We start from the raw sequence: 11,337 nt of genomic DNA, 5'->3' as shown, positions 1-11,337 counted from the left end.
AATGCAACTCGGTCTCACTTGTGCAAACTCAACTGGAGGAACAATCGAGTGACTTTGTAACTGATTTTCTGTTTGTTTTCTGAAGCGTTTCTTTGTACTGGCAGTTTTGCTACATAGCGTGAGAAATTGCTAAAAAAAATATGTGTTGCATATATGATGTTAATGCTGTTTTGCATTTTATGTTCACCAGAACAAGAAAAAAAACTGACGATGAGTCAGTTTCTGAGAAGCGAATTTCCACTTAGTCGACTCTTTTCAATTTACATTTTGAGAAATTGAGTCACAGTTTTAGGAAATGTGTTCAGACGTGCCGAAAATGAAGCTGCCTCTTGTCCATTTTACTTCCCGTTATATGCAACTTTACAGCATTTATGGCTGTGATCTAGTTCAGGCAAATACTGAGCCAAGTTTCATGTCGGCGTGAGTGACTTTAGCCTTTCAGAAGTTTGATGTATGAGTGTTCGTTGAGGGTTGTGGTAAAATTGAAGTATTCTGTTTGATGAGATTTTAATCTTCCATGCAGGGACTTTCCTGGGGAGCTGCTTTCTCTTATATTTGCTGCATGCAGAATTTCAGATGCCTTTGTCTGTCCCATCTGAGAATAAGAAGCAGACGTGTGGTATAAAAAAAACGCTAAAGGAGACTGGAGAGGGCATCAAAGACCTCAGGGAAACTGTATACAGGTACATTAATTTTGCACTGCAACACTGGATCTCGACCCACAAGGGGGTGGCTGGACCACATCAAAGCAGCACTTCCTCTGAATGGAATGGTCTCGTTCTCCTCATGAATTAACCACAACTGTTTTAAAAGCGCACTTGCAGGTGAGGAGCCCAATGAAAACTGTCCCTTTTTCTATTCATTTGGGTGAAATTTGATTTTTTTTTTTTTTAGCTTTTATTGGTGGATTTGAATGTGCAATGATGAGAAAAGGAGACGTGGATCTTTCATTTTAGTGCAGTCACTTGGAGTCTCCGAGCGCAGCCACAGGAATAACTGCGCGTCGGTGACGTCAGGAAATACCTCACCAGCAGAGTGCGGCCCACTGGCGGTGGGCAGGGTGATCTGCCTCTACAGAGGAGGATATGAGGAGCAATCGTGGAAGAAGGGGACTCAGTCCGACCTTGTCTGACTCACAGTCCCGCGCACGGTCGTGCGTAAACGCCGCTAAAGCAGTCGGTGGCGTTTGAAGCCCCCGCCGGACGCGCACAACTCAGGCCTTCATTCATGTTTTCTTTATTTGCAACATATTCACTTCTGGGTTGTGTGCACAGGAGAGCAACAGCACTCCAACCGTCTTCCGCATAGTGGATTACCACGCAAAGAGAAGGTCGCCTGTGTTTCTCCAAGGGTTCGGGAAATGAAGACAGCTGCCCGCAAGGAATCGGACATAATTAGGACTTTGGAAACGTTTCCTGTTCAGCTTTAATTGAGGAATTGCTTCAACTCTAAAAAGCTTCTCTTTTTTTTTGCTCCCTGGCGGGGGATTTGCATTGCTCGCATTTGAATATAGTTGACCGATTTTCGGACCAGCCCGTGCTGGAGGAGTGTACGGCGCACGAATCCGAGCAAGAATGCATTTGATTTAAGGTCACTCTGTGTGCGTACTCAGTGCCAAATTCAGCCGGAATGGCGAGCGAGTGCAACCGCAGCATAGTGGAAAAGTACATCTACCATAAACTCTCCAAACGTGGTTACGCGTGGTCGTTTGGGGATGTCCGGGATGAAGATGATGCTAATAACGGGTCGATAGTTTCCCCTCCACCGACTTTGGTCCGCCGGTGCCGTGAAGCCAGCACCGGGCCTGACAATGACAGCAGCCCCAACCTCTGCAGGCGACAGCCCGCGTCCGAGCCGCACGCCGCCATCCACAGAGTCCTGCGCGAAGCTGGAGACGAGCTGGAGAGACTGTACCAGCCGGACTTCACGGAGATGTCGCGGCAGCTGTATCTCACCTCCACCACGGCGCAGAGAAGATTCGCCGAGGTGATAGACGAACTGTTCCGGGACGGAGTGAACTGGGGCCGGATTATCGCCTTCTTCGAGTTCGGCGGCACCGTGTGCGTGGAGTGTGCGGCCAAGGAGGAGATGTCATCCCAGGTGGACAACATCGCGGAGTGGATGACAGAGTATTTAAATGGACCTCTTAACAGCTGGATTAAAGAGAACGGGGGATGGGTAGGTGTGATTCCGTGTAGATTTAGCGATTTGCAATTCTGTGCCACGGTGGCGCAAAAAGTCATCTTTGTTTACTCAGTTAATTCAGCCGCTGACATGTTTTTATTTCAAACATGAACGCGTATTTCGCGTCAGAACCACATATGTAGGCGACCATAACTAATAAAAAAGTAAATAAATAAATAAACCAGCTCTAAATGTGTCCGAGATGATCGGCCTCACTCAAGAGCGGCTCCGATTGGAGGTTCTCCGTGACTGTTGGTGTACTTTGACCAATCAGGCAGGGTTTTCTGTCACACCTCCCGACGAGAGCCCGCCCAGTCAAGTGGAGCGCCAGTGGCAGCCACGCAGATGTCAGGAAGTGTAGTGGGTCTTTATATGCGTCTGCGTAATCCAGAGGAAAAACTGAGCTCACACAGCCAGTACTTGATGCGTCACATCAGAGAAGCATTTGATTCTCTCTCTCCTAAGCCTCTTGTGAAGCTGTGATGTGACGCATGTAGTCATGACTCCTGCAGCAGGGAGGAGGTCAGACATATTCAATTATTAACCTTGTTCATAAATCTTTTTTTTTTTGCATATTTGAATTGAATCCATAATTTATTTTGAAAGTCTGGGGGTTTTTTCCAACCACATTTGAATGTGGTTACAAATGTGATCAGATTTCTACAGATGCTTCTCAGTCTGACCCACTGACTGTTGAGGACATTGTACTCCTCTGGTTGCAGAAATAACTAAATTGTCGTCTAACTTGATTGATAAACATTTGCATGAGGGGTTACTGTTCCCAATCCCCAGTTTTATGATTTCCTCATTAGAACATGATGTTAATTTTGTAAATTATGTCCCCATTTAGTTCGAACAAGAACCTTCTCCCACAGTAAATTGGACACTTTAAATTGTGAATGGTTGTTTGTCTCTACATGTGGCCCTGTGATGGACCTGTGATGGACCGGTGACCTCCGATAACGGAGCCTGGATGCAGATGCAGCCTGTGGCTTTAAAATGGGAGTTTGTTTTGCACCCGGATGACTATGTCCACTTTTGTATTATGGTCTAGGCTCTGAACACGACACACGTGTTGCACAGTGAAACACAGGATTACTACTGCAACTGTACATCATCAGTAGAGGAAAATCTAACCTGGCTCATATTCCATGCTTTTGTGTGTACAATCCAGTGTTTGGTGAATTCTGCTTCACAGAGATAGGATCGACCAGCACAAACATCATGAATACAACATGGATAATTGCGATGCAAACATAGTTTCTTTTGTTGGTTTTCTTGTGCGATGGAGCGACTCTTTCCTGTGACCAAACGGGGCTTTTTGTTCGGCATTTTTTGCTCCATCCACATTTCAAAGTCACTTTTACAAATCTTACTTTCGCTTAACAGTGCAGACTTACCTGCAGTCCAATTTGTTGAGGTCTCTCGCAGTGGCTGGTCAGGGTTCAGTTGTTATGACTGTGTTCTGCTGCTGTTAGCTCCAGGTACAGATGAGGACACGTGTCAGACACGCATATTAATAAAGTGCCTTTTTCTGCATTGTTCCCAGTAAGCAGCCTCCTCTTCTGTGCTCCTCAGCAACTTTTGAACCGAATACCTGCCACGTATTAGCCCCTAATTAGCAGAGGTGCTTTTAATGAGAGCATAACATTTGTGCTCCTTGGATATCTTAGCTGGAAGGTATCAGTTTTGTAGGGGAGGAGGGGGAATCATCAATGATTCATATTGAACACTTCTTCTCAAAGGGAAGGACCGTTTAACATTCCCCTTGAGTGTGCCTTGCCCCTGGAGGTGGCAGGTTGTGGCACATATCAAAGGCAGCAACAGAGGGAAAGGCCCTGCAGGAACACGGAGTGCTCATCCACAGCCGCTGTGTTTAACATGCAGTCCCTCTGTGCAATTGAGGCTGCAACTCTTTTGTCTGCTTTTTGTTTTTTATACCTGTGCCTTGAAGCTGGCAGGGGCAGAAACTGCTCGAGGTCTCTGGAGCCTGTGCTCACTGTACAATAATGTAGGTCATCAGACACTCTGTTTTCCAGCTGGATGAAGAGGGGATGTGTCTCTGCTGTGCGAGAGAGAGAGAGAGAGAGAGAGAGAGAAATCAGTCTTTTAATCCAAAGGATTATTTAGGATTGTACTGTTAAAGTGTATGTGACCAGTTTGGGTTGAGCACTTTAAAACATATCCACGATTTGGGTTCAAATTCGGGGCTTTAAAACAATCAAATGCAGAACACATAATCACCATGGAAGTTTCAGCGCCTCAGCTTATGCGTGTTGGGTTTTTAACAGCTATTGAAGTTGATTCATGTGTTCATTTGAATATCTATCAGGTGGGGAATTTCCTAAGGTGCGTGTTTCTCTTATTACATGACCTTTACTAACTGCCACTGCAGGCAGGTGTTTGTGATATTCAGCTTCTGCTTTTTTTTTTTTTTACAAACTTGTCAGCTCGGTATTGAAATATGAATGGAATAATTTACAAACAGGCTGGTTACTTGTTATTCATAGGTTCACTTAGAGCTCAAGAGTTGGCTCTATTCTCAGTTTTAAGTAAGTAAGGTGTATTTACTTATTTACGTTTTGATATAGATCTGGGAGAGGTTGTTGATTTCTTTGTTCACGTAACCCTTGAATCATCTCAGGGCATTGACCTGGATTTAAGAGAGTAATTATATCTGTTGGAGATAATATTAGAGCCAACCTTTTGAGCACTCATTATGTCTAGGTTTTTTTTTTATTTTTTAATGCACATAAACACTCTCAGTTGCAGGAAAAAAAAACAGAGGACATGACCTCTGTGTTGTTAGTTGTTGCTCAGTATGGACGCGACAAAGGCTGCCACTGTTTGGAAATAATGTGGGTTTGTTTGCGTAAGCCTGGAGTGAAATGCAATGAAGCAAATGCACTCGATTTCTGTGTCCAATCCACTCAATTGTGGAGGGACTTCGGCCATTTAGGGGCCACATTTTTTGGAGGCACAAATGGGTCAGTGAGACTTTCCTTCATTTCATCCACCATCTGCCAGAAGGTCATTCAAACTGGAATCCTATTGAAGCCCATTTCATGTTTCAATCACTGCATTTTCTTTTTTTTATAAACGAGACTCTGTCACATTAAGCTATCTAACATTGATAATGTGTAACAAACATGGTTATATAATCCTGTATTTTCCTTCCTCTTAATAACAAGTGGGAGCTAATCAAGCTTTTAATGACATTTTGACATGTGAGAGTGCTGTGGAAACACCTTTCTATCAGCCACCCTCTTGCTTCCTGTTGTTTCTGAGACAATTTCAGCTCAAATGTGCCTGCTAATTGTTGTTGAGTCTAGGCATCAACAGTGAGTCAAATATAGCCGAAGTTAAATCAAACTATCTCCCTCGTAAACCCAGCTTAGATTGAAATTGCTGCTCTTCTGCACTGATTAGCTTCCCACACTCCAGGATGTGAAACACTGTCCTTTCATTGTCCTCGACACTCAGTTTTGAATTCAGCCCTTGTGGTGACAGAAAAATGCTCTCATCAGAGGACAATTGCATGAGCGCTACAGTCTCACTTCACATACGGTGCACCTGTGTTTATTTACCGGCACTCGCAGTAAATGCAAAAAAAATATAACGACTGAAATAAGTGGCAGGCAGCATACAACCTCTGAAATTACACACTTAACCTCAGAGGTTTGATTGGCAGGGGGCAGCACAGAGCAAAATGCCTAAATGTGTTGCAAAGAAAAACAACACTTTCACAATCTGGAAGATTGTGTTATTTTTAGCTTTGTGCTGTCATGTTCAAGTGGGCCAGAGTGGAACAGTTTGGTACAGAATGGTATTTTTTTAAAATTTTATTTTGCGTTTCTATTAGGAATAGTACTAAAATAACCAGCCTCTACCGTTCCATTTTTTGGCACCCTTTTCTTGGAGTACAATGATACAGTAAGGTCAGTCCAGACCTGCTGGATGTCCTCCATTGTTGTCTGTTGTGTCACATTCAATGTCGTCATTCCTTGACGTTGCACCGGTAAAACGTCGCGGTGCGTATCACGCTGACATCGCCGTTGGGCACAGCACAAACCCCCATCTACCAAGTGAAGGTACTGTTCTCAGTTGAAACTCAACTTAAATTGGCATTCCCCACAGGATTAACGATATTACCTTTTGGTTAAAATAACCTGTATGCTACATCTGCATTAGCTGTTAATTTATTTGCATGTTCGGTTCGATACAGAATGGTATGCATTTTTTTGGATTTACATTAGGAATAGAACCAGAATAACTGGCCCCAACCATTCCCTTTTTCAGAACCCTTCCCCTGGGATACCAGAGAAATTGTACGGTAAGGTCAGGGTGGAGCAAGTCCCACTACAATCAGCTAATTGGATGACCGAACAGCGCCACTCCCTTGCGATGGATGGTTCTTCGATGCTGCTTCAGAGCTGCTCTGTTGTGTTGTTGTACCCACTGTACCATGATGGAGACATGGCTTTATTTTCATGTAGAAGATGAGAGTAAGGAGTAAAGTCATTGTTGAAGCAGGAGGATCAGGTGTCTGAGGAATGCTGCTAACCAGGTGGCCTATTTTTCTGCATGAGCACAGGACAATATAACTGTATGTTGGCTTGGTTTGGGTCCAGCCAGTGGGGGATTCCCCGAGCACAATCTGCTCATCGACGGGTGGGACCCGCATGCTGCTACGGTGTTGTGGATATCTGGCTACTCCCCCAATACTCCCGCGTTGTGGCTGAGTGGATTTAGTGCAGCGAGGAAGTCATTAATCTTCATATAGGTGACATGTCTGCGTAGTAGAGGAGAGGAAACGAAAAGCAAACTGAAAAGCAGGAGGCACATACAGTCCATGACAGTAGAGCCAAAAAAGAAAATCTCACTTGTATTCAATATTTGTCTCCTTGATGCTAATTATTTATCTTTCACACGTCCGTGCTAACCATGGCACCATTTATGGGGTGTTCAAGGCTGCGCTTCCACAGGCTTAACTAACAAAAAGCAGCCTCATTCAAGAATGAATGGAATTCTACATTTGAGAAGACATGTTCATAGTGAGCTCTATATTCAAAGTCATAGTTGATCCAGCTGAAATCTTCTTTTTCGCTCTGTCTCGCCCTCTGTCCGTCAGTTTGTAGCCGTTGTGTCAGTCTGTCCTCACAAACTAGACTGTGGGACTGACTCTGATTTCTCGTTCCCATGCATCAGACAGAGCAGCGATTACTCATGCAAATAGCATTCAGGGTTTTTTTCTCTCCCAGCCATCATTTGAAAACAGAGAAATAACATAATTTCACTGCTTTGAGAAAGTAGAAATCTCTGCAACTGAGAGAGGGTTTGGAGATATCGACGACAATGTTATCGCATGTTGTGGACTGAGAGCTGTGTAACAGAGACTGCACCACCAAAGGGCTTTAGTGTGGCGAGAGGCAGCCAAGATTTCCCCCCCTGTACTGTACCCCTTTTTGCTGCGCAGGCCTCAGTCGCTCACCATCTGCCGCTGTGTTTACACCCTTCAGTCGGCTGCGACCGTAATCGCAGAAACGCTTCTTACAAACACGGGCTGTAACTTTTGAATCAAACTGCAATGAATGCTTTCCTTTAGGAGCAACCCAGGGGATACGGGGCCTCTCTGGGTCTGAGTGTGTGGATTATTAAGGAGTGCATAGTTAACCCTGCACAGTTGAGGCTGTGCAGTCTGAATGACAGTTATGGGGTCCATTTCAGTGTCTGTATCACTGCTGAAAATAATAATAATGCTTTTGTTAATTAAGAAGAATGTTTACTTGAAAATACATTTCATTACTTTAGAGGCACAAGACAAAGTTGCTCTTTTTCATTGTTCCGTTGAGCCTTTGGCTGAGAGCAAACATTTGACAAACCTCTTTACCAAAGGTAAATTATAGAAGACGACATGAAAAGCTGCAACAGGTGATGTCACTCACAGTCTATACAGGCTCACGTTGTTGCTTCACAAACCTTCGTTACACACAATAACAAACGTGAGCTTTTGTGGCAGCGGGATAATAAATAATTCAGCTATTTATTCAAAAAGTTCAACTGCAATTCTTTTATTTTCTGCCAATAAGATGGAATTGATTCTCACCCTGCAGACACGCTGTCACTCTTAATCACAGGAGCACAGCGTTTCTCTTCAACTAAATTCAACCAAATAAGGCTTTTTTTTTCCTTTGAACTTGAGGTCAGACAATCACTTTGAGATCTTTTCAGCTTGACGGGACACTCGATTACCATTCAATGCATTCCGTGCACTGCATGAATGGAGCAATAATGTGCACCTTTGGTGTGTGTGTGTGTGTGTGTGTGTGTGCAGAGAAATACAGTTTAATGGAACATTTTATGATTCTTTCCAAGTTGCTCTGCCTGTTTCCATGACCTCTAGTTTCCCTCAGAGACCCTCCACCCCGTCCTGTGTGCTTATTTCCGGGCGAGCTCAGGAGACCCGGAGGAATGTCTGCTGGGGAACGGTGACTGTAAATAAATAATAGAGATGACCTGGGTGTTCCTTTCCTGTGCAGAGGGTGTGTGCAGGTTTTGTTCTGTTGTCGGGCGATCTCGTCGGCTGAGCTTGTTTCATTTAGCAGTCACTGTAGGTAGCCACCATGCTGAGGTGTGTGTGTGTGTGGTTTTTGTTTTGTTTGCTTATTTTGTACTTCAGAAAAGCTGAGACTATACAGACTGGATTTTGTCACTTAAAACATATATTTGTGTTTACTTTTTACTGCAAAACTGCAGTTTTCCTGTTACACGAGTGACGTCTACGCTCTTAGAAATGAAGTTTCCAAAAGTGTTCTTCTACAAGGGCTGAGGTTCTACCTGGAACCATTTGCTTCTGAAAAACCCTTTCCCAAAGAAAGGGTTTTTCAATGGTTCTTGGTAACACTAATGGTTCCAGTAAGAACCATTTTGATCCAGAGAACCCTTTAAAACCCCTTTCCTGATTAAAGGATTTTACAAGGGTTCTTGGTGGAGGAACCTTTATAAAAAGGTTCTACCTGGAGCCAAATGGGTTCTCCTATGAAGACAAGCCGAAGAACCTTATATGGTTCTGCTTAACACTTTTATATTTAAGAGTGTACCTGAACTGTTTAAAATTAGAACTCTCTCAGTCTGAATGCCACCCGTGATGAATAATATATAGACAATATAAACTCGGACATTTCCCTCAAGCTTAATTTTAAAGGCTGTCTAAGACCCTTATTGCATCCTCATGTGCTACCTGTTTCTGTTTCTCACTCCACCACCACAACACCACACTCATTTAAGCACATACACGTGCCCAGTCCCTTTACAAACAACACGCTAATACCCAGAGACGTGCCTCTCAGTGTCAGGTAACACCCCGCATCCCTGAAAAATGCAGGAACAACACGTGAGAGGCTTCTATATATAGTAGCGTTGCCATCACTGCTCCTCTCCTCTGGTCCTCTTAATTGTCATATTACGCACATATTAATCCCTGTCCTCGTTTGCTTCTGTGCTCTCGTGATGCCTCACTCACTCTCACGCTGATAATTTGCATAGACAAAAATGTCGGAATGAGCCTTTTAGAGTTGGCAGACGAGAGTTTCCCCACCTTCCCTGTCAAAGTGGGAGCTGGATAATGAGGAGCCTACTGAGACGTGCTGTGACTTTGCCACTGGGCACACTCTTGCAAGCGACACAATTTATTGATTTAGGGCAAGGTTAAATGGTTCCTCCTATTGTCTCGCTTCTGTAGATATTTTTGGGACAAACCCCCCCCAAAAGAGTCTTTAAAAGATTGTATATTCCCTATTCATATCCAGAGCAACAAAGGCTGTTAGGAAAAGCATAATTAAAATAAATGAATACCAAAAATAAATCTGTGTTAAACATATCAGCCAATGATTGACAGCTTTCATTAGGAAACAGTATTAACTGATATCCTAATATTAAAAATAAACCCAGAGGTCTGTGAGATTAGTACTGACCCTACTGTTCCTGGAGGAAAATTAATTTTTAATGATGAAAACAAATACTTTTTGTTCTGTTTTTGAGGAGGAGAGAGTGTGTAAAGGTGGCATTTCCACTTTGGATCAGTGGAACTGGCACAGATTATCATCACCTGCCTGCTGGTTGTTTACATATGTAGCAGAGTGGAAGTAACATTAGCATTTATATGAACCCATGATCCTGACATCCAAAAAAAGGTCTATTCTCTCCTGTGCTTTTTGGTCACCTGACTTTTTTTTTACCTTTTTCTTCTGTTTGGAGCAGATTAGGTGACATATAGTGGGTTTTTAGACTTTACGTTGTTTGATGCAGCTGAACATATCCACGTGAGGGTGAAAGACCGAAAAACAGCAACCTGTGTTTATTCTCGATTACAACTATATTACGTAGTTATTCAATCAAGTTAGTTATTTTGGTGAACTGATCCTTTTAGGCATTATACATGTACACACACGCGCGCACACACACACACACACACACACACTGGCAAACACAAAAGCGGATGTCCTGGTGCTAATCAATTATTTGCTGTTCACAAAATGGCTGTGTACACACACACACACACACACACACACACAGTGTGCAGACACAGAAGTGGATGTGATGGTGTGAATCAATAATGCTGTGTTGTCACAGGGTGACATGTGAGCCATGGCAGTGAGCAGATGGCCCCGGGGTGCCTTGCTTCCTGTTAGTGGTGCTCATACACACTACATGCATATACACACACACACACAGAGAGACACACACCACTACTATCTCCATTGGGATTTCCCGGTGCAACTAGCCACAGCACTGGCCATTAACAAACAGCAAGCCATTATTGCCTCCTCTCTTAAATGCTGAGTACATGCCCTCCCCAAAAAAAAAAAAATGACAACAGCCAGATAATGGTAAATAGATTGCTCTGCCTCGTCCATGGAGGTCTGGGGTAAATAATTCTGCACACCCCCCTCCCCGATGTGATATTTGGTAGAGGAGCGAAATAGCCCACAGGAAATGCGATCTATTTCAGTGGACACTGAGTGAGGTCAGCCAACGCTCCCATTTCACTTTGACTATGTTGTATTGATTGAGTGTTTCCGATGGTTTGTGTTGGTATCTCTGAGCAAAGACTCAATTAACACAGTGAACTGCAGTGGCTGGAAATGGCAGCTG

At 43.7% G+C, this 11,337-nt stretch overlaps 1 protein-coding gene across 1 annotated transcript in view; it reads left to right on the top strand.

The window, feature by feature from the left end:
- Positions 1–1,129: 1,129 nt before the first annotated feature.
- The window catches only part of bcl2b (BCL2 apoptosis regulator b), a 29,442-nt gene continuing 19,234 nt past the window's right edge, over positions 1,130–11,337 (top strand). The window contains exon 1 of the mRNA XM_083890221.1: positions 1,130–2,178. Within this exon, the coding sequence (XP_083746347.1) occupies positions 1,630–2,178 (549 nt within the window). The 5' untranslated portion in view covers positions 1,130–1,629. The remainder of the gene's footprint in view (positions 2,179–11,337) is intronic.

Source organism: Microchirus variegatus, assembly GCF_963457635.1.
Source record: "Microchirus variegatus genome assembly, chromosome: 5".
Classification (NCBI taxonomy): Eukaryota; Metazoa; Chordata; class Actinopteri; order Pleuronectiformes; family Soleidae; genus Microchirus; species Microchirus variegatus.
The sequence above is the reverse complement of the archived record's forward strand: the minus strand, read 5'-3'. Positions and strand labels throughout refer to the sequence as shown.